The sequence below is a fragment of the Cotesia glomerata genome, linkage group LG3 (assembly GCF_020080835.1).
Source record: "Cotesia glomerata isolate CgM1 linkage group LG3, MPM_Cglom_v2.3, whole genome shotgun sequence".
NCBI classification, from domain to species: Eukaryota; Metazoa; Arthropoda; class Insecta; order Hymenoptera; family Braconidae; genus Cotesia; species Cotesia glomerata.
Window position 1 is genome coordinate 9,063,132 of NC_058160.1, and position 24,529 is coordinate 9,087,660.

Sequence of the window (24,529 nt, forward strand, 5' to 3'; positions counted from 1 at the left end):
AATTTCTTCTTTCGAAAAAAGTCTCAAAAGTTTAATATTTTTTCTTTAATTTTCAAAATTATTGTTTAATTGTTTTAAAAATAAAAAAAAATTGTTAAATGTGTTAAATTAAGTATCATAATTGGATGGAATTAAGCAATAACGTTTTAACTAACATTTAAAAAAAAATCGTGTTATTATGATGAACTAAGTAATCTTATGATACTAATTACGTTCATCATAATAACTCGATTTTTTTAAAAATGTTGGTTAAGACGTTATTGCTTAATTCCATCCAATTCTTCTTTAATTTTTTGAATTATTTAAAAAAAAATAAAACCTAAATCCTCCCCCATGACACCCAAAATAATTTACAAAGCACCAGGATGAGGATCGATATTCTCTGTAAATATATACTCTCCAAATAAGAAAGCGAGCCGGCGTAGGCGTAGGTGCAGGAAACACACGCGGAAGGTGTAGGAGGAAAACAACCCCCTTCAACATTACCTGCAATCATACTACCACTACCACCAGTTTTACATACATTTTGTATTACATATCAATATCACATGCCGCAAATGGAATGAAAGAACTGTCAGTGTGAGTGAAAACAAAACTTGCGCTGAGTCAGCGACGCCGCGCCGACGCACCAGGAGCCACACCTCGCGGCTCAAAACTCCGATCTGCGAGTCAAGACCGATGCCCTCAGTTCTCAGTTCTGTTCTGTAAAATTAGCGGTGCACCCTTTGTGTCTCATACAATTTTTAATGGATACTTACACATAATTTATACTTGCGTAGGAGTAATTTAGTGTGATTTTCAGCGTGAATATTTTAACAGTGAAAATAATAATAATAATAGTTACATATATTCACCCCCGCAAGCTCGTGAGTGACATTTGTGCTGTATGAATCGTATCTCTTCATCTCTATCGCTACTGTTTAGCAGACTCTGTCTGACTCATCCTCATTTATTCCCTTTCTCCTTCACCGTGAACTACACCGGGGCCAAGAACGTTTCGGCGCATTCAAGGTCGTCTTCACTTTCATCCACTTTCATGTTTGCTGCAATTGTATTTTAATAAATAAATAAATATACAACTACTTACTGTGTTTTGGAAAATATAAAAATTAAAAAAAGAAGTGAGGTTATTACGCATAAATCAGGTGAGTGATAAATATTCATTGATTTTTATGAAACTTAAATCATGACATTAAAGTTAGCAGTCACTTAACCATTTTTTTATTTTTTTTGACAAAAAAAATTTGTTACAAAAAATCATTAAAAAAAAATTCCATTTTTTATTTTCTAAAATTTCTGTCAATTTTTTTAATTCTTTTTTTACTAAAATTTGATTATTACAAACATTTTTAAAATTATCAAATATCTGCTACTTTAATTTTCATTAAAAAGTTGCATTTTTTATTTTTTAAAACTTCTACATGTCAATTTTTTTTTACCATAATTTATTTGTCAAAAAAATTCCTAAAATTATCAAAAATTTTCTAAATTAATTTTCATACTTAAATCATCAAGTGTTTGGCAATTAAAATTTTATTTTCATTTATTATGACGACATTGAAATTAGCAGTCACTTCACTATGTTTTAATTTTATTTGATAAAAAAAATTTGTTCCAAAAAATTATTTTAAAAAAATTGTATTTTTTATTTTTCAAAATATCTGTCAATTAAAAAAAAAATTTTTTTTTTTACTAAAATTTGATTATTAAAAACATTTTTAAAATTATCAAATATTCGCTAATTTAATTTTCATTAAAAAATTGCATTACTTTTTTTAAATTTCTACACGTAAATTTTTTTGCCATAATTTATTTATTAAAAAAATTTTTATAGAATTGCACTTATAGTTTTTAAAATTTTTTATTAATAAAAAAATTGTCAAATATCTTCTACTTTTATTTTCATAATTTTTATTTGATTAAAATTAATTACAAGTATTGATTTTGCTAACAATGATTTTTTTTTTCAAGGTTAAGACCGGAAGAATAAAAGTGATTATTAATAATTGATTAAAAGTTTAAAATGGAACTGAAAGGACGAGTCGCCTTAGTTACTGGAGGGTCTTCTGGGATCGGTAGAGCTTTTGTTGAAGAACTGCTCAACCAAGGAGCGAAGGTAATTGTTAACTTTTATATTTTTAATTAATTTTTGTTACCAGTGTTTTAATTTGGATTGTGTTTAAAAAATATATTTTATTAAATTCGCAATTTTTTACTGTTTTTTTGGTAATTAAATTGTTATGAAGATTAGAATTTCAGTATAATAAAATACTTATAGGCAAATAACATATAAAAGTTTTGTGGTGGAGAAAAATCGTGGGGAGGCGAAATTAAAAATAGAGGTTTATTTTTAAATGAATTAGAATACTGTGCTGAAATGTTTAATACTTGTGTTTCCAAGGTTACGATATGTGATATTAACGCTGAAGAAGGAGAAAAGTTAGCGAACGGACTAGCGCTGAGGCACGGCAAAGATCGGGTGCTTTATTGTCAGTGTGATGTCACTGATTATCCACAGTTTGAAGGTATTAATATTTTTTATTTGTTTTAGTTATCGTGTTTAATGTGAAGAATACATAAATAAAATTTTAATATTTATTATTATCATCAGAATTATCTTGTTAAGATTTTTTTTATTTTTTAAATAATATCCAGCATTTAAAAATAATTTATATAGTCAATATATAATTTTTTTTTTTTAAACAGATAAATTATGATAAAAAAATTCCACAAAAAGAAATCATAAAAAATTATTAGTAATAATTAATTTGTTTCATAAAATTAAAAAATAGTCAGATTTCTTCTGCTTTAAGTATCAATTTTATAAACATTTTTATAATTAATGAATAATTATTTTTTTTATAGAATCATTTCGAATAACAATTTCAACGTTCGGTCATATTGATATTCTTATCAACAATGCTGGGATAATGAATGACAGATTCTGGGAACTTGAGGTCGACATTAATCTCGTAAGTTATTAAAATATATTTTTTTATTACATAAAAAAAATTTATTATTTTATTATACAAAAAAAAAGATATTTTTTTACAAAAAAAAATGAATTACTCTTTTTTTTATTATCTATATTAAGAGAATAAGAAAAATTTTGTATTCAGGATAGTCATATGATAAAATCGGTTTTTTTTTTAGTGAATTTCATGTCATTGCAAAGGTCTTGACTTGAATTTGTACCTTTTCAAGGTTTCATTTCATTCTCACCAATAGTCAATTCGGCTGCCCAATTTCGAAACACAGTAACTAACATTTAAAAATTTTTCTTATTAAAAAAAAGTTTGCCTGCCAAATTGATGAAAAATTTGATTTATGAATAGAAAATAATTGAATATAAATATTTTTAAGAAAAAATAATTAAAACTAAGGTCTAAAAGTTATAAAAAATGCAGCAATATTAAAAAAAATTAGGTATAAAAATTTTGCAATTACTGTGTTTTAAAATTGGGCAGCTGAATTTATGGTGATAAGTACTTAAGCTGCATTCGAAAATGCTCTATTTCTAGAGTCATAATTAAAAAATGACCTTGTATCTTGTGAACTATTGACATTTTTAAAGATATAAGCTCATCCCGATGTTACACTCATCAAGACTTTTCATTTGAGTGACCACATCAATTTTTTTTCATATATTTATATGTATTATCTATATGTATATATGAAAAATATATAAAAAATTGCTGTGGGTACTCAAATGAAGGCTCTTGATGAGTGTAACATCGGGATGAGCTTATATCTTTAAAAACGTCAATAGTTGAGATAGTACAGTGCAATTTAACAAATATCTTGTGAAATATTGACGTTTTCAAAGATATAAACTCACCCCATTACACTCATCGAGACCTTTCATTAGAGTACCCACATCATTTTTTCACATATTTATATATATTATATACATGTATATATGGAAAATATATCAAAAATACATGTGGGTACTCAAATGAATGCTCTTGATGAGTGTAACATCGGGATGAGCTTATATCTTTAAAAACGTCAATAGTTAAAACAGTACAGTGCAATTCAACTAAAGTCATTAATTTAATAAAGCAAAATTTTATTTGTTTATAGTTCACGTCACATAGTGACTGCAAGGTTGCTAGTTATTATTATTAAAAAAAAATGTTTAATTATTTACAGAATGGAGTTATCCGTGGAATGTTATTAGCACAGCGATATTTAGGAATAGATAAAGGAGGTCGGGGAGGTATTGTGATAAACACAGGCAGCAACGTCAGTCTGAACCCATACGTCAGTGTCCCAATTTATTCAGCAACCAAGGCGGCGATTGTCAGCTTGACCCGAGCTTTTGGTGACAAGTATCACGTGGACTTGACTGGCGTGAAGGTCATGTCTTTGTGTCCCAGCGCGACTGACAGCAATCTTGTCCGCGATGTTGGAAAGCAATTGCTTTCGCCCAGATACGAGGACGCTTGGCGACGTGACACCGCCTCTTGCATCCCTCAGAAGTATATTTTAAAATTTTATATCTTATAAATAAAATTATTATTATTTTTTTTATTAATGAAATTGATAATATTTTTTTTATTAATAAAATTTATATTATTTCTAGAGCCGAACATGTGAGTAAAGCACTGGTACACGTGCTGGCAAACGGAAAAAGCGGAAGCGTCTGGCTGGTAGAAAACGGACAGCCAGTGCGCGAAATAGTCTTCCCGAAGCACTAGAGACCTCGAGAAGAATAAATAAGGTTTAAATAATTCAAGTACAATTATTGGAACAAAGTATAAGAAAAATTTGATAAAAATTTTGGAGACCTCGCTTTACCTGCTGAATAATTCCTGCCGTTTTTTACACCGTCGAAATTTTTTAACGAAAGTAAGCGATTATTATCCGGCCAAAGAAACTCCTGCTCTTTTATTATCAGCATTCGCTATTTCATTGGTATTTTTCGATCTTAAATACTTATTTATAATAATAAGTAATAAAATAAATAACAAGTGATTTATTAATATAAATTTTAAAAGTAACCAAGGTGCAAAATTAGAGGAAATAATAATTAATAAATTAAAGTTACTCGCGGCTATAGCCAAGTAAGTGGGCTCTAAGTCCAGGTTAATTTAAAGAAAGTTACGAGTCTATAGTCGACAAGATTGTAACTCTTGTTAATATAAATAATATAATAAACTGCCGCTATTTATATCAACTTTATATCATTCATATATTAATATTTAAAATTAAAATTTAAACTTGCGTTTTTTTAGTAAAAATTTTTTATACAATGTTATTATTGTACATTATATCTAGTCAATCAAGTAGTTTAAATTAATTGTTGGCTCGATATTTATCTAATGATTAATTATAACTACTTTTTTAATATTATTTGCTCGGTTTGTATGCGTATAAATAAAATTGCTCTAGCTTTGTTTCTTAAAACAATGTCTAAATTTTTCTATCTCCTTTTTTTTTTTGGAAAATATAAAATTTTTTTAAATTGCATTTATCTAGAAAATATTTTTTATTGATACACTTGTAAAAGTTTTTAATTACAAAAATGTTAGAAAAATTTTTTATTGGAAGTTTTAAATTTCTGGAACACGGATAGAAATTGTTTTGGTCTCCAGGTATCCTTCCAGTCCATCTTCACCCCTAGTAAAATAAATTCATTTTTTTAGTAAGAAAATTAAATGAAAAAAATTTTTTTTTTAAATTAACTTACAGCTCACGACCGATTCCTGATTTTTTGTACCCACCAAACGGAGTTTGTGGTGTGATAGCATCGTAACAATTAACCCTGGAATAAAAAATTTATAAATAAAAATCCATATAAATGTATAAAATAAAATAATGTATAAAAAAAAACATTATTTTATTTTTAGTATTAATTATATTATTTGATTATTATTATAATTTTTAATTTAGAAAAAATCTTAAAATAATAATAATAACTAGCAACTTTGCAATCACTATGTGACTGCCGTGACTTGTGAATTATGAATAAATAAAATTTTGCTTTATCAAATTAATGACTTTTGTTGAATTGCACTATACTTTTTTTGGAAATATAAGCTCATCCCGATGTTACACTCATCAAGAGCTTTCATTTGAGTACCCACATGCATTTTCATATATATTTTTCATACATACATATATGTAATATATAAAAAAATGATGTGGGTACTCAAATGAAAGATCTCGATGATTGTAACATTGGAATGAGCTTATATCTTTAAAAATGTCAATATTTCACAAGATATTTGTTAAATTGTATTGTACAATCTTAACTATTGACGTTTTTAAAGATATAAGCTCACCCTGGTGTTACACTCATCAAGAGCTTTCATTTAAGTACCCACATGCATTTTGATATATTTTTCATATATACATAATAATATATAAATATATGAAAACTTGATGTAGGGATTAAAATGATAGGTCTTGATGAGTGTTACATCAGGATGAGCTTATATCTTTTAAAATGTCAATAGTTCACAAGTTACAAGGTCATTTCTTAATTATATATCTAGAGATAAAACATTTTCGAATGCAGCCTAAATACTTATCATTATAAATTGACTATTGGTGAGAATGATATGAAACCATGAAAAGGCACAACTCTAGGTCAAGATTTTTCCAACGATACCAAATTTAACCATAAAAACCCATTTCATCATAAAAATACACTGGCCACAAAATTTTGCTTATTCTCTTAATAATATAGATTAATAATATAGAAAAATTACCAAACAGATCCAGCTTCAACAGATTGACTAAATTGAAGCGCCTTATTAATATCATTAGTAATAACAGCAGCAGCAAGACCATAAGAAGTATTATTAGCTCTCTCAATAACTTCCTCCATAGTTTCAAACTTAAGAATCGACTGAACAGGTCCAAAAATTTCTTCTTTGGCAATTCTCATCCCATCTTTAACATTAGAAAAAACAGTAGGCTTGATGAAGAACCCAACATTACCCTCGCGCTCGCCTCCACATTCGCAAACAGCGCCTTCATCTTTGCCACTCTTGATCAACCCCAAGACTTTATCGAACATTTCCTGGTCAATTTGCGGCCCTTGGACGGTCTGGGAATTGAAAGGGTCTCCAACCTTCCTCTTCATGGCCAGCTCTTTGGCCACCTTGACAAACTGATCGTAGATGTTGGCGTGGACAAAAGTCCTGGAACCAGCGCAACAAGACTGTCCATGATTATCAAACAAGGCGTTGTAAGCGATTTGTGCTGCCTGGCGAATGTCTACGTCGTCGAAGATAACCACGGGACTTTTTCCACCCAGCTCTAAGCTCACGTGCTTCAGATTGCTCTTAGCAGCCGCGGCCATTATTATGTGGCCTACTTCCGTGGAGCCAGTGAAGGCCACCTTGCGGATGTCCAAGTGCTCGGAGATGGCTGCTCCAGCAGTCGGGCCATACCCGGGGATGATATTGATTACCCCGGCGGGGAATCCAGCTTCTTTCACCAGAGATCCAATGTAAAGAGCTGTTAATGGAGTTTGCTCAGCGGGTTTCAAGACAATTGTACAACCTGCTGCTAATGCAGGTCCCCATTTCCAAGCTAACATCAGGATTGGGTAGTTCCATGGAATTATTTGGCCTACTACTCCAATTGGTTCCTTTCGGGTGACTGTAAACTTTCCACCGTCTGAAATAAATGTATTATTTATTATTTTTAATGTTGTATTTTATTTTATTTTATTTTTTTTTTGGAATTAAATTACCAGATGGAATAGTATTGCCATGAATTTTATCACACCAGCCAGCGTAGTATCTCAAAGTAGCAGCGCTTGCTTGGATATCTCCAACAGAGCTCTCGAAAGTTTTGCCATTATCTAAAGTTTCAAGACTCGCCAGATAATCAATATCGCGTTCCATCAAATCTGCGAGCTAATAAAAATATTTTAATTAATACTAGCAATCACTATGTGACTGCCGTGACTTGTGAAATATAAATAAATAAAATTTTGCTTTATTAAATTAATGACTATTGTTAAATTGCATTGTACTTTCTTAACTATTGAGGTTTTTAAAGATATAAGCTCATCCCGATGTTACACTCATCAAGAGCTTTCATTTGAGTACCCACATGCATTTTGATATATTTTTCATATATATATATATATATATATATATATATATATATATATATATATATATATATATATATATATATATATATATAATATATGAAAAATGGATGTGGGTACTCAAATGAAAGGTCTTGATGAGTGTAACATCGGGATGAGCTTATATCTTTAAAAAAATGTCAATAATTCACAAGATACAAGGTCATTTCTTAATCATCATAAATTGACTATTTTTGACACAAAATTTTGCTTATTCTCTTAATAATATAGATTAATCTTTAAAAAGAAAAATTCTCATTTAAAAATTTCAAGCAATAAAAATTAAATTAAGATTCCCATCTAAAAATTTCCTCCAATAAAAGAAGCTAAAATTCCTCTTAATAAATTCCATAAATAAGTATAAAATAGCTTCATTATTGAATTAAGAGCTCTGATAAAATCAATTACTTTATTAATAAAAACTCCACGGGCAGAAGCATCCATTGCACGCCATGGAGATCCTCTTGCAAATGCTTGTTTTGCAGCAGCCACTGCCTTGTCTACGTCGGCCTTGAAATTGAAGAAATAATTAATACATCAAACCTTTTCATTAATATTAATTTTAATGATTACTAAGACGCACTTTATCTCCTTCAGATACTTGGGTTATTACGGCTCCATTTGAGGGGTTTATTGTTGGAAATTTTTTTCTGCTCACGGAATCTACAAATTCGTTGTTGATGAACAGCTGAAATACAACAATTAATTAGTGATAAATTTATTTTAAGTAGAACATGGTTACTTTATCAACTAGATTTGTTGAGTTTTAAGAACCGGTTTAGTTGTTAATTAACAAGATGACATAATACGATATCATAATATGAATTTTTAAAAAATTTCTAAGACAGATATTACAAAAAACTGTCAAAAAAATTATTAAAAAATTTACATAGGATTTCAAAAATTTTTTCAATATTTTTTTTATTAATTTTATTATGATAAATTAAATGACACTGAAGTTAACTGACATTAATAATTTTTTTAGAATTTTAAAACAATAAATTTTTATTAAAAAAAATTATAAATACATTTTTTAAATTAGAAATAAAAAATATTTTTTTTTTTTGCACTTTGTTCTTTAAATTTTTTACAAATTAAATTTTTATTGTAATTAATTTGTTATAAAAATTAAAAATATTGACAGCTGACAGCTAACTTCAGAATAATTAAATAAATAATAATAATAAAAAATTTTAATTAATTATTAAAAATATTTACTTGAGTGTACTTGATCACAGGTTTAGGATTCGCCATTTTGAGACTTGTTGATTGACAAAAGTAAGTTTTTGTTTGTAGAAATAGAAATAGTCAACAACCCAGATTAGAAGCAAGAGGAAGACTAACAGTCAACCGTTTGTAAATTGTAGAGCAAACAAGTATATAACAAGAGCGCAAATGTAACTGACTTGCGCATCAAGTGCGACCTTCGTGTTATATATACATAAACAACTATCTCTCCAGAGGGGGGATAAAAAAAAGTACACACGGATAGTTGCTGATACAGCATACAATAGCTCTGTATTGTTTGCTAAATATGTGGATGCAGTGTATCTCGTGCCAGACGGCGATAGCGAATAATAAATTGTTAGTGGAAAAAATTAAACGCTTGAGTTTGAGATATGATTGACAGTTATTTGTTATTTTATATTACACTTATTAGTGGGTACGATTAACATGCGATAAGTATGAAAAATGAAACACTTTAACTTTGGAGCTGATAGTTGATAATGCTAGAGATATATGCAAGAAAGTATTCATTAATTTTTATTATTATTATTGTTATTTTTATTAGGAGAATATGAGTGTTAAATATATTATTTGTTTTAAGTGATAACTTACCAAGTGATAATAATTGATGTTATCGAGCGGGATAGAAAATGATAAAATTATGAAAATGACTATTAAGGAGGTTTGGGACGTACAGTCCATTCACTGAATTTCATCTCACAATGCATATATAGAGCTATATTATAGTACGTGACTTGAGAAGGATTAATATTGCTCAAGACTGTACTTTCAGAAAACGTAACAAGTTTTTACTAGTGATTTAATGACATTTAGCTTACTGAAACAATCTTTTATACATTAAATAACTATATTACTATCGAATAATTTATTATTTATTTAAAATTTAAATAAAATAATAAGTTTTTTAATTTTAAATATTTTTTAAAAAGTTTGGCAACGCAGCAAATTTTATCGCCTTTGCGCATGCGTTGCCTGGCCTATCCGTGTATGTGATGTGCACGTGTCTGTAATGTTTACAAGTAATGCTATTCAGTGATATTTAATTATAAAACCTTGGAAGAATAAACAAATAATGAGTGACGAAAAAAAGCGTTATTTTTGGAAAGGAAGGCGAGTAAACGAAAAAATTTATAACCAACGTATTTCTCAATGCAAGAATGGACAGAAAAGAAAGAAAACATGTGATCTAACCTCTTCTCTGTCTGACATTGTACCGGGAAGGAGAATAATAGAAGTTACTCATTTAGCTAAACAATTATAAATAATAGTTTAAAAAAACTAAAAACACGCTTTTTATAGAAAACCAAACTAAAAAATAGAAAATAAATTTTAATAAATTTAAATTAAGAATAGTGTTAAAAATTTCAATAAATATAAATTAATAATAGTGTAAATAAAAAAATGTATTTTATTTTAAAAAAAGCGTGGGGTGCTTTTTAAGATATCAAAATGATAATCACTCTACTCATATCTGTCAATAAAATATTTATAACTATTGACACCATGCACCCCACGCTTTTTTTAAAATAAAATACATTTTTTTATTTACACTATTATTAATTTATATTTATTGAAATTTTTAACACTATTCTTAATTTAAATTTATTAAAATTTATTTTCTATTTTTTAGTTTGGTTTTCTAAAAAGCGTGTTTTTAGTTTTTTAAACTATTATTTATTTTACTTTTAGTTTGGTTTATTTATAAAAGCGTGATTTTTAGTTTTTAAACTATTATTTGTTGATTATCAAAAATATTCAGGCGCGCAAATTACCCACGGAGAGTTACATACTGACAAACTGACATACAAGTGAAGCTAATATAAAGCGTGTAAAAAACCTACGGAGGAAAACACCTGGTTTCGAGATATAACTTCGAGATGGTCATCAGAGGATGACTAGGAAGGTCATCACCTGGGTTCTAGGTTGATAATAATCAAAATTTAAATAATATCATTATGGTAGTCTCTTTATGCGAAGGAGAGTTACATACTGACAAACTGACAAACTGACAAACTGACAAACTGACATACAAGTGAAGCTAATAAAAAGCGTGTAAAAATGCGTACAGTGCAAGGGATTGCTGGATTTAGAAAATATCAAAAGAGAAGAACGACGTTGTTACGTCCTGGGACGACACAAATGTAATCGACTGCTTGTTTTTACGGTCAGACAACTAAATGCCTCTACCCTGGGAGTGGCAGTCACACTTATTGACAGATCTCTTTGATTTAGAAACTTATTGAATAATCAACGCTAAAGGGATGACCATCAGAACCGGTTGGAAAAAGGAAAGGAGGAGAAAGTGAAATATTAAAGGAAGAAATTAAATATCTTACTTACGATTTGAGTAATATTAAATAGGTGTTTTATTTATAACTGGTACACTCAGGATGTTGTTACGGAACACTTCTCTACTGGGTTGTTACGATTGGAATTGGTCAGTGAGCAATTGCGTCAAGTTGGATTTTAGGTCGTCTTCGTTGTTGAAGGTGCTGTCACAGGGACTTGGCGTTGATTCGTCTAGAGGTTGGAGATGTTGAAACTGGAGGGTGGAGATGTTGAAACTGGAGAGTGGAGATGTTGAAACTGGAGAGTGGAGATGTTGAAACTGGAGAGTCCTCCGAGGTTGAGTACACGAAACACTAGGTTGATTGTAAACTTTAATGCTCGGGTTGGTGAGTGATGGAGTCTGATTCGATATTAACTCTGTTGTTTTTAATTTTGATTTTCGAAATCGATGTTTGATTTCAATGGAAATACGTAGATGTTGATTAGAAATTGAAATTTGGTTGATTGGAATTTTATTCAACACAAAAGAGTTCCCAAAATTGAATTTTTACTGTGTATTGTACTAGACTCGCTGAGAGCTTCCTCGCAGCTTAAAAGTTTTCTACGCACTGACTGTGGTAGTCCGATGCTTGCCTTTTTATAATACTACTAAGGGATGGACTTGATAGTGGAATGTTCCTCAGGTGACACACTTTAGACTGGTGTAGGGATACCGCTCCTGCGAATTCTAAGAATTCTGTAGTTGTGTTCGTCTTGTTCGTGAAAGACCTTTAACGCAATAGGTCTGTTGGACATTCGCATAATTAATGTTTGCACTCTTCTTTTTCATGGAGTCCTGATCCCACGCATGCGAATACGTCGTGACATGTCGCACCCTTAACCTTAGCGTGAAGCTCCCTCTTTTGTTTTCTGTTCTCCTGTTCTTGTCAGTCACTCAATCGTCGTTTCGGCCTGTGTTCATTTCTTTTTCGGCACTCCCTTAATCGATATCAAGTCCTCTTCTTCTTTTACTTTCTTAAATCCTGATCCTTCTATTCCAATTGTCTTGCAGTAGGAATATTTTTTAATTACTTATTAAATTGACCAAATTTTCCATCCGTAACAACGACGTGGCTTGAGTTTAATTTGGCATGTATTGTGCACAGCTTGCAATGTTTCAAACGAAGTTTTTACTGACAAGCAACATGTAGATCCAAAGACTAAAAGACAACGTTTCGACATAAATTCTAAGATTGCAATAGGTTTGTAAATTATAAATAATTAAATGAAGGGAATTGAAGTGTATTAATGTATGATATATTTTCAGGCGCACTTCACTCTGGGATCGGAGCAACTCACTTCAATAAAATTTTAACCTCTGTTAATATGCCATCTTATGAAATTGAACGTAAATTGACGATTGAAAATTCAGATAGGATTCAAGAGTCATTGTAAGCATTATTACTAGTTTAGATGTTTTTATGTTGTAAAAAATTGATAACAAATTCTACGATCAATACTCTTCTACGATTTATACTTCAATAATCTCGGATTTTTAAATATTGCACAGTAAAAACTGTGTTAGATTATACAATTGTAAATAAGGATTTTAATTGGAGCAATGAATTAAAAACCGTCGATAATTTGTAAATATTATACTTATAATTAATGAAGATTTTCGGTTGGCTGCGCTATTGGTGAGAAAAATATCGGAGAAAGATACATTCAAGAAGCTGCAACAAAAAGACTTTTATCACCTGGCTTTCACACGACTAAGTACGTTAACAGAAGAGAAAAGGAAGCAACACGACGATCTGTAAAAGCGAAGTGTCCTGAGTTCAAAAAAAGGCGTTTGTTTTTAAAAGAACAGCGTACTAATCTGCGGAAGAAGAAAGAAGATATGGAAGGAACCCAGTATGAATCTAATATGGGATTACTTTCCACAGATGTTGCTCATGACTCAATTCTTAATACAGAGGGTATTAATGAAGATATAATTGAATTTGATGATGGAACTCAAGTTTCAGAACCTATTGCAGTATTTTTTGATTTGGAAACATCAAGCTTTTCTAAACAATCTGATATTCTTCAAATCGCGGCTCAGTACAATAAATCTAAATTTTCAGTTTATGAAAACCCTATTCAAAAAATTGCAGCACAAGCATCTGAAGCAAATGGTTTAACAAATGTTAGAGGTGAATTGATGCTCAATGGTACTAGAATACCATCCATTCCACTAAGATTAGCTTTGGATGCTTTTCGTAATTTTCTTACGAAACTGAAGCATCCAGTGGTCTTAGTTACTCACAACTGCAAATTTGATGCTCCTATTCTTATTAATTCTGTAAAAAAGATGACTATGACTGATGATTTTGAGTCTGTAGTTGTAGGTTTTGCAGATACACTTCCTCTATTAAATCAGTAACAAATCGTAAAGGAAAAGGAGAGTGTACTCTAACTGGTCTAGCTTCGTGGCTTAAAATTTCTGCGGATGGTGCGCATAATGCTGTATACGATGTTTTAATGCTAGTCAAAATTATTGAGAATCTTAAAATCATAACGAAACAATTAATCGATTGTAGCATAACTTGGAATGATACAATTGCGAGTGTTCTTAATTCTGAAAAATCAGCTACACAGTTAAAAACACTCGACAAATTAGGAATTTGCATATCTACTGGCATGAAAAAAAAAATTGCTGATGCTGATATTAGCTATGAAGACTTAGTGAAAACTTTTCGTGAAGATGGAGATGCTGGAATAAAAAAATTATTAGGAAAAGATGAAAATAACAAAGTACGAGTTACTAAAACTAAAACTATAATTGAAAATTTATTGCATCATTTAAGAGCAAAATCTTTATAAAATATTTGAGTTGTTGCAATATTAAAAATATTAGCTATAAAATATTTATTATTTAATAATGTTATGTCGTATAATAAATAATAAAAATTTTATAATACTTTTCTTAACCTACTTGATATTTCTTTTAATTTATTTTATTGAAGCTTTAAATTTCCCGCGTGACCCACCATTTGCGACGTTGCCGTCAACATAACCCACATTTGCTTCGGTTGACTATTTTTTCAAAATTTAGACTTTTCAAACTCAATTATTTTCATAACTAAGTACCCTCAACTTAATTTTATTTTTTCAATAATTTTTGGGATTTTTTTTTTTTACAATGAGTTTTTCAAAGCTTTCTCATTATTTTTTCATCATGAAATTTATTAAAGCAAGAGTAGGTGTGAGGTCTGGTATGTCATTACAATGTTAAATGACCTATTTTTAATCTTATTTTTTAAATAAACTATGAACCCTAGGTCTCTGAAATTTTAACACAACACGTATTAGATATATTTCTATCGATCCTAAAAATTTTTGATTGATCTCATTATTTCGACTTAACTCCCATACCTCCTTAAAAAGCAAGGGTTGGTGATAAAAAAAGTGCAAATTTAGAGTTGTATGTATTTTTTGATGCCACATAATAAAAAAATAAAAAAAAAAATTTTATCAAAAAAATAAAAAAAAAATTTTTGGGGTGAACACCCCTTATCACTTAGAGGTTAGAAAAATAGATAGTAGCCGATTCTCAGGCTTACTGAATATGCATAAAAAATTTCATGAGAATCGGTCAAGCCGTTTCGGAGGAGTATGGGAACGAACATTGTGACACGAGAATTTTATATATATATATATATTATATAACTATTATTTTTTTAAAATTAATATTCATACTGTAAAATTGGTGAATATAAATCACTTAAAAAAAAATATATTTTTTTATTTATTTCGATTTTTACTTGTATACCGTTCTTGGTTTTTACAAGGCTGGGTAGATGGTAGCTGTCGCATTCCGCAAGTTCGCCACCGTCCTGTGTTTTTATACTGTCCTTGTTTATTCAACGCTTTTTTGGACCCCAGCACATCCTCTTTTCACTCCTGTATTTTCACTACATAATCAACCTTATTTTTCGCACATTTGTATACTCAACTCTTTATTATTATCAAGCGGCTGTGGACCGACTTGTGCTTTCTGTACTGTATTTACCCTATTCCTCACCCCTTTCTATCGGTTGTTGGAATAGTGGCGATGGGGAAACCACAGAGAAAACCCATGCCAGTACAATTCGGCTACCGGAGCGACCCCCGACGGTTGGTATTGGAACTATTCGAACAACCGTCGGGGCTCGAACCCTCGCCTCACGGCATGATGTGCGAGCGAACTGTCACGAACGGAGTGAGTGATGGGCGCAAGGAATATGAAATAGAAATCTCAAATATCCGAACGTTGTCACTTTGTCCGTTCGGGAGCTAAATTAAAAATTGCGTTGGAGTGTGGAGCGGTACACAAGCTCGAACGTTATCTCTAAGTGTTAACTTAGAGAGAGTAAGGATGATGGATCCTGCTGACTTCGGTCACGAGTAACCTATTCTATTGTTTAGTTGTTGCTTTATTTTGTAAAGGAGATCTTATTTTATTTTAAAAAGTAAAAATGAAAGAATCGACTTGTTTATTTGTTTAAATTTATTGAGAAAAACAAGTGAACGTGTTACAAATTTGGGTTTATAAAACGGTTAATAAAAATAGAGAAAAAAAAAAAGGAACACAAATGTTAGAAAAATAATAATGTCTTAAAAGTAGATAATGTTTTGGGCTTACCCTGGAAGTCTGTAGAGAGGCTCAAATTTAATGGGCCCTTTCACCTTCTATGGGTAGTTTCACTATCGAAATACCGTATCTCGTGTATCACGGAGAAATCCACAGATTCGGTAGAATCTGGCGCCAAGTTCCGTTCAAATCCGTTGTAAACGGAGCGCCAGACTACCGACTGTGTTTACTGTAAGCAGAACGGTATTTCGAGGTTGCAAAATTTTATTTAATTATATGGTTCTCCTTTTTCCAAAATGATATATTATAAAAGTAATTTATACTTTATTTTACTGATATTAATTAATTATAATCAATTACAACACTTAATTCACTTAAAATTATTAAATTTTATCAGCACAAACTATAGTAAGCCCAGAAATTTCGATCCTGACTTTTTTTCGATGGGGAATATCAGCGCCACAGACTAGATAAAATAAAAATGTGTAGTAATCCTTCCTATAGACACGCAACTACAGTAAAAAGTGATTCATAGCTTGCATCTATGGCCGCCAGGGTGCACTGGAATTACATCTACATAAACTGTAGCTTCGAGGGGATAGTTTGCAGATCAACCTGCAGTCAACACGTGGTTTAAGTTGGTATCAATTGTAAATGGTCGTTATAATTTGAAAATATACTAAAATCCGAACAAAAACAGTTTCACTGTAAAAAAGTCGCGCCAAGTCCACGTTCATAAGACTATTAGGAAAAAAATTTTTTTTTTTCTTTACAAAAAGATACAAAATAAAAAAATGAAAAAATCCGAGTAACCGATATGATTGTTTATGATTTTCGGAAATTAAAAAAAATTTTATTGTAAATTTAAAAATTAAAAAAAAAATTTTAGAACGTACTTGGTGTGCGTCATTGTGTATTTCAATTTTCTTAAAGTCCTAGTAAATAGATTTTACGAATTTCATTAAAAGTAAAATATTTTGCAACCGCGCACACTAAATACGTTCTAAAATTTTTTTTTTAATTTTTAAATTTACAATAAAATTTTTTTTAATTTCCGAAAATCATAAACAATCATATCGGTTACTCGGATTTTTTCATTTTTTTATTTTGTATCTTTTTGTAAAGAAAAAAAAAATTTTTTTTCCTAATAGTCTTATGAACGTGGACTTGGCGCGACTTTTTTACAGTGAAACTGTTTTTGTTCGGATTAAATATTTACTAATAATGATATTATTTTGATCTTCGCGACTTTACGCGGAAAACTTAGCACTCAATCGACGCTCAGGTATTTTCGCTACCGAATTACCGGATCTCGTGTATCACGGAGAAATTGAATAATTTCAAATAATGAATTAACCTTCGCGACTTTAAGCGCAAAAACCTAACACTACTCGACGCTCTTCGGCGGAAAACAATATACTTCGCGATTCTCGCGGAAAAATCAACGCTCAACGGCGGAATAATCAACAATCGACGCTCAACGGCGGAAAATAATAAAAATAAAGACAAACGGAATATAATTATGGCATATATCGAATAGCCGATGAATCTACCACGTTAGTGCTACTAAGTGCAGCCTAACCACGAGCAAGGCACTGTCTCGTGTATCACGGAATACTTTGTGCTTCCGAAGAATTTGATGCCCGGAGCCGATTGACGCGGAGCTAACCAGTGGTATCCTGGTCTAAATCGAACTGCCTGAAAATGATTTTCGGGCAATTTATGGGTTAGCAACATCGGTGATTGTATGGGACTCATCGGGAAATTAAATCAGAAAAATGAAAGGGATCTCAAGGGTATTTTGTCGAAAACAAGCGTCATCGCGTTTCTAGATTTTTCGAAACCCGGATAAACCTATGCGTAGTTTGAACTATTGCCTTATAGGTCTTATTTTTACGACTTTAAGCGGAAAACGTGATGGTGACTTCACCATATTACAAATTTGAAAGTTAGAAAAACAAAGTCGTTAAATTCTGATAGATACAAAGAGATCCGGGTAACTCGTGTGAGCGTGATCAAATCGTGGGAAAGATAGGCCAGATTTCTCTTCTACAGACTTCAAGGGTATGACAAATTGTATACTAAAAATAAAAAGTTACATATATTTAAAAATAAACAAAAAATTTTGGATTTTAGCAGACGTCACAGAACTAACGGGATAATGACTTAACCCGCTCGGTCATCATGCCGCTTAAAAAAAAATATATATATCTACATTAAAATTTGCACTTTTAATACTTTTTTAATTTCTAACGATGGAATTTTTTTAGTAAAATTTTTTTCATAATAATTTAGTTATAAAAATCCAAAAAAATTGACAGATGTTTATTAATTTCAGGATCATTTTTATCACAGGTGAAAATAGTTGCCAGATAATTTCCAATATTAGAAATAAAGAAGTAATTTCACTGGAGTAAAAAATTTTTCTGATGAAGAATAATCCAAACTTCTATATTAAACCTGGAACATGAATAGAATGAAAAATTAATATTTAAATTCTCGTCCATAATCAAAATATTTTAAATAACTTTTAATCTTGGGAATTTGGACATTGTAAAAACTAGACGAAGATGTTAATCATAAGAGTAACTATTGTTATTTTATTTTCAATTTTAAGTTAATTGGCTATCCAGTCTAATACAATAATTTTTATTGTTTCGTAATATTTTTTAGCCGGTATATCCGTCCAGGTATATACAATTTAGTCACAATTTATATCTAAATTTGTCATTAAAGATAAATTTGACTGAAAAAATAATTCGGACGGCCCAGACCTGAATTGAGGCTAAATTGTATATACCTGGAAGGGTAGGCCTATACAGGCTAAGAAATATTACAAAAAAATAAAAATTTTTGGATTAGACTGGATAGCCAATTAACTTAAAATCGAAAAAAAAAGTATTAAAAACTAGTTTTTAGAAATAAATATTAAAAAATTGTTATTTTTATTTATTTTTGTATTATATGTCAAATAATTATATTAACTGAAATTTTTTTTCTTTTTTAGTTCGCTGATGAAGCTAAAATAAATCAGCGAAACGTTTCAAATTTTATAATATTACATCTTCACTTATTGTCCAAATTCCCAAGATTAAGTTATTTGAAATAGAATGAAAAATTATTCTCAATTATTTCTTAAAAAAAATTTACAAATTTAAGACTTACATTGTAAAATAATTTAATTGTTTTTGGTAGGTTATTAAAAAAATCTGCGCTCTCCGCGAATCCGAAGAGCCAAGATCATGTCCTTGGGCTGTATAGTGACGCGATTGGCGTGATCAGCGCAAAGATTGGTATCTCGAAACAAACCAGTGAGATAATCTTCGGCAGCTTCCTGAAGAGCCGCAAGAGCAGCAGATTGAAATCGAAACCCGGCTTTGAAACTCTTGGTGATTTCACTAACGAGCCGTTGGAAAGGCAATTTGCAGATGATAAGCTCTGTACTTTTTTTGTACCGGCGAATTTTCCGGAGTTCTACCACACCAGGACGGAAGCGATATGGCTTCGCTATGGGAGATTGCGAAGGTCTAGATTTTTGACCTGCAGAGGAAGGCTCGGATTTTTTTCCAGCCGCTTGCGCGGTCTGGTAAGCTTTCAGCTTCGCTGAAAGCTTATAAGCAGCTTCATGACCATATTTGCGGACAACCTGCTTGATCCGAGCCATTTATATGTTTTATTTATTATTTATTATTTTATATATAATCAACTGATATTTATATTTTTAGAGACCACCAAATTCACTGCACTAGTTGACAATTGCACTGGTAACTAAAGAGTTATTCAGATATTATTTTATTATTTCAGTATCTTGTACGGAAGTTGCTTAAAATCACTTATATTTATCACAAAACTGCAGAAGAATATAAATTTATTGATACAAAATGTCACTAATGTATTCATACACCAAGCGACGCTAAAGATTAGCAGCCATCTTATTTTTTTTCCGTATTATTTAAATGAGTCAGCCGTGATGTGGTCATATAGAAATTTAAAAATAAAAAACACTCTTGGTGTGCACATTCGGACCCCCGCCACGGTGTCCAGAAGGAGGGGGGTCAACTAGTCTGAAGTGTCAAACTCTAGAAAATATTATGTTCCGTTACATTGAAAGATTATAATATGCATTATATATAATAATAATAATATGCATAAAACACCAAGTCTGGAAATGCTGATAAAGATAAAACTTGTAATCGTCAAAACTGCCAGTGAATTTAAATAACGAACAGGATTGCTAAATGAGCATATTTATTTGTCCCTACAGGCGAAGCGCTCTCAAGGTCATCAATAAGTGATAAATTTTTTTATTAGAAATGTATACAGTATAACAATATAATTACAATAATAATTTTATTTTAATAATTAATAAGAAAAAAAGGAGTATTCCGACGTACATTCATCTGAATAATGATTTTTTGAAAGTTAACTCTTGGTAAAATTTTATTTGCTTTCGCAATTTTAGAAATTAGTGTCTTTCTAATATTATTTTTATTCATCATGTTCAATTTTCGGTAATTATTTACATGGGTCAACCCCATTTTGAGCGATAACTAGGTGAAAAATTAACATTTTCAAATTTTTTTTATTCTGCTTATTTTTACGGCGCATTTCGGATAAAAAATGTCGTGAAAGAAAAAAATAAAGATTTCGATAGCTTTTTTGCTTTCAAAAGTTGGAAAAAATTTTGGCTCTTATGTTTTTTGATAAAATTTCTATTTTATCTTTTTTTGATATCTTTTTTTTTTTTTGAAAAGTACATAAAAAAATGAACAATTTAAAAAAAAAAAAGTTGAATATCACAATTTTCTAAAAAATTTATAAATTTTTTTGGAAATTTATTAAAATTGTGATTACACTTTTTTACGTATTTTTCAAAAAAAGAAATATATCAATAAAATCAAATAGAAATTTCTTTCAAAAAAATGAAAATTAAAATGGTTGACTCCACTTGTAAACATTTACCCGATTTTCAAATTTAAATTCCAATAATTACACCTGATTGTATTTGCCTTATTTTATAATTTTTATTTTAATTATCCCGGGTAAAAAAGACAGCTGGACATGAGGCCCGAATACCCCACACCATCTATCCCCACTCGCCGGACCATATTCTATTTAAAATTCTTATGATGAAGAATAATCCAAGGTATATTCTATATCAAGCCTTATGACGCAGATTTTACTTTTTGTATTTGAGTATTTTAGTTAATTATTTGAAAATTAATAGAAACAATTATTGTTATTAGTGCGGCGATTATTATTTAATTTTTGTAATTTTATATTATTATTACCGAAGGTATGATTAAATTGTAAAAGAAATTAAAAGACTGGCAAAATTATTCTAAGTCCCGAGGACAATTTAGTATGGAAAATCAACGAATGGATATAAAATGAAAGAAATGACGATTATTATTTTTGTAAGAAATAAATTAGGTAAGCGAAGATTTTATAAGTCCCGAGGACAATTTAGTATGGAAAATCTACGAATGGATATATAATGAAAGATATAAAATAATAATAAAGAATTGTGAATTTGACGAAACGAATGGATAGAGAATGAAGGAAATTACGATTAAAATAATAAAAAATTAAGTTTCGAAAATAAAAACTTAGAATTTGGCGAGACGAATGGATATAGAATGAAAGAAATTACGATTAAAATAATAAATATTTATTTTTGAATGCTAGTTCGCGGACACCGGACAGGTGTCTAAAACGACCCTTCCGGTTCGTTACAAAAAAGTTGGGGGAAAAATGATAAACGCCAAAATTTGGCTCGATAAAGCAAGCAATTCTTTCTCGGGAGAATTACTCGGTCGAATACTCTTCACCAAGTAATTCCAGAGGATGATACTCTACCTGGAGTCTGACCAAGGCCCAGGTAAGTATCGTGAACCGACCGGATGAAAGTGCTGACTTGACCATGTGGGGGAAATTTGGCCACCGCGTAGCTGGAAAGGGTTGCTTTCCAAGCACCCAAACGGGATTAGGGGTAAGCGTAGCCGGAAAGGGTTGCTTTCCAAGCACCCAAACGGGATTAGGGGTAAGTGTAGCCGGAAAGGGTTGCTTTCCAAGCACCCAAACGGGATTAGGGGTAAGTAGGGCCGCGACTGAGGGTGTATCCATCGGTAGGATTACCACTTTGTAAAGATAGTAGACAGAGTTTAGCCACCAGGTGGCACAGAAAACGGGAAAAGAAACGATGTGTGCGGGTTATGTGTAAATGTTTATACAAAGTTTGTACATATTATCACTTAAGCTTTTGATATTTGTTGTTCTAATGTATTGTTTATATTGTTTAATTTGCTTATATTGTTTATATCGTTTATTAATCTGATCAGGCCAATAAAGAGGTTTCCTTTTTTTGATTTATTTAAAAATGAAGGGTTTTGTTTATATTTTGTTATTGATAATGTAATCCCCGTTTATGACCCTGGACTCCGGCGAGCAAATTTCGAGCCGGGGACAAATTAGATACTTATACTTTTGAAAACGTGGACGTTACAGCCTGGAAGATTAATAGAATGAATGATAACTACAAATTTTTCTAAGTTATTTCTTAAAAAAAAATTCTTTAAATATAAGCCAAGTAATTACCTAATTTGTAAAATAATTCAATTATTTTTGATAGATTAACGAATAAGCCGCTGTTGTCCGTGAATCTGACGAGCCAAGATAAAGTCCCTAGGCAATATAGTGGAGCGCTTAGCATGGATAGCGGAGATTGATTTCTTTAAAAAAATTAACCAGATAAGATTCACTAGCTTCCTGAAGAACCACAACAGCATCAGATTGAAATTGAAATCCGGCTTTGAAACTCCCGGAGATTTCGCGGACGAGACGTTGGAACGAAAATTCATGTATTGCAAAGCCTGGGGCCCTATTTTGACTGAGCGATGCCGTGCCAGATGATCCAGATGATTCGCCTGCAGAGGAAGGTTCGGAATTTTTTCCAGCCGCTTGCGCGGTCTGGAAAGCTTTCATCTTCGCCGAAAGCTTATAAGAAGCTTTATGATTATATTTGCGCACAGCCTGCTTGATCCGAGCCATATATATATATATATATATATATATATATATATATATATATATATATATATATATATATATATATATATATATAGATTATATATATATTGTAACGGGTGTTCTTCCGCTCATTGGCCCCTTAATTAATTTAATAGAAATAAAACAATACCTAGCAAAAATGATTCTAAATTAACAAGGGCGCCACCAGGATTTTGTATCTCGGTTCCTGGAACCGGAAACCAGAGCTGAGCTTATAATCTACAGGGAGAGAGAGTGGAGGAAGGTGGTCTGAAAGAAATAAATTTTTATTTAACAAAAATGACCGGTATTTATTTAACAACGAAATATGATAACAACTCGTGCCCTTCCACGTACACCGCTCACTTACAGCTAATTCACTTACAACTAATTTACTTCACGCTTTCCCCTGAAAAGTCGCTACTACAACTTATATCTAACGGAGGATTTCGGGCTAAAACCGGCGACTCCGACTTATCAACAAGACACCTCGTACAAAGACATCAGTGTACGAGGGCTTATCAACAACGCCTGGCTACAGAAGCAACAGCCTAGTGACTGCAACGTAAGCCAAGAAGCCTCTGTAGCTCACGCACACACTCCACACTATCCTTACGTCGCGCTGTCCACCGGACCCTCACGCTCTATCAAAATTCTTAATCCTGACGGTACCCTCTTATGGAGCGTCTATACCGCAGTTTCTAACTAAGTCGCGCTGTCCACCGGACCCTCACGCTCTATGCCAGCGAAACACCTCGCAAAGGGACTGCTCGCTTGCGAAGGAACGCTGGTAGCATTCACACACACACACTGACTCTACTTTACTTTTATTTCCTGGATTACAAAATTAAACTCCAACAAAAGTCAACGTTCAATTCTTACTAAAATTATTCAGTCATTAGCTCGAGATTAAAATCATAAACAATTTTCACAATTAATAATTACTACTTAAAATTTCCGACTTAAAAATCGACGCCTAAACTTATTTCAAAATTACCACGAGTTTAATACTCAGCACATTGTATAATCCTCAGAATATTCTCTATAAAATTAACTAAATTTCTCGGACGTAATCCACACTGATAAGTAGTTTTACAAAGAATTTTACCGGAATAATGGTATTAAATTTTACTTATTATAATTTTCACAGGCTTCAATTTCAATATAAGATTCAACCACGTGGAATTTCCGACTAGACAATTATTATTATTGTTATTGTCGACTGGATAATTAATTAA

General features: G+C 31.0%; 4 protein-coding genes across 5 annotated transcripts; 2 read left to right on the top strand and 2 right to left on the bottom strand.

The window, feature by feature from the left end:
• The first annotated feature begins 619 nt into the window (after window positions 1–619).
• On the top strand, window positions 620–4,763 carry LOC123261679 (15-hydroxyprostaglandin dehydrogenase [NAD(+)]-like). Of its 2 annotated transcripts, none has more exons than XM_044723402.1 (6): window positions 620–1,145; window positions 1,972–2,116; window positions 2,402–2,525; window positions 2,866–2,972; window positions 4,153–4,481; window positions 4,586–4,763. In XM_044723402.1, exons 2-6 carry the CDS (start codon window positions 2,024–2,026, stop codon window positions 4,698–4,700), a joined length of 768 nt encoding a protein of 255 aa, XP_044579337.1. In that variant the 5' UTR covers window positions 620–1,145; window positions 1,972–2,023; the 3' UTR covers window positions 4,701–4,763. The 2 variants fall into 2 exon arrangements, with proteins under 2 accessions (XP_044579337.1, XP_044579338.1); XM_044723403.1 differs by having other exon boundaries at window positions 1,978–2,116.
• A 709-nt stretch (window positions 4,764–5,472) lies between these two features.
• LOC123261676 (aldehyde dehydrogenase X, mitochondrial-like) lies at window positions 5,473–9,828 on the bottom strand. Its single transcript, XM_044723398.1, has 7 exons — window positions 9,332–9,828; window positions 8,697–8,801; window positions 8,522–8,623; window positions 7,709–7,874; window positions 6,717–7,632; window positions 5,693–5,767; window positions 5,473–5,622 (listed from the first exon to the last, which is right to left on the bottom strand). Exons 1-7 carry the CDS (start codon window positions 9,365–9,367, stop codon window positions 5,556–5,558), a joined length of 1,467 nt encoding a protein of 488 aa, XP_044579333.1. The 5' UTR covers window positions 9,368–9,828; the 3' UTR covers window positions 5,473–5,555.
• A 1,513-nt stretch (window positions 9,829–11,341) lies between these two features.
• Window positions 11,342–14,524, top strand: LOC123261680. Its single transcript, XM_044723404.1, has 2 exons — window positions 11,342–12,891; window positions 12,957–14,524. The coding sequence occupies exon 2, from the start codon at window positions 13,530–13,532 to the stop codon at window positions 14,052–14,054; it is 525 nt and encodes a 174-aa protein (XP_044579339.1). The 5' UTR covers window positions 11,342–12,891; window positions 12,957–13,529; the 3' UTR covers window positions 14,055–14,524.
• A 4,912-nt stretch (window positions 14,525–19,436) lies between these two features.
• Window positions 19,437–20,315, bottom strand: LOC123261681 (histone H3.3-like). The gene has a single exon (XM_044723406.1). It carries the CDS (start codon window positions 19,906–19,908, stop codon window positions 19,444–19,446), a length of 465 nt encoding a protein of 154 aa, XP_044579341.1. The 5' UTR covers window positions 19,909–20,315; the 3' UTR covers window positions 19,437–19,443.
• Between the last annotated feature and the right edge of the window lie 4,214 nt (window positions 20,316–24,529).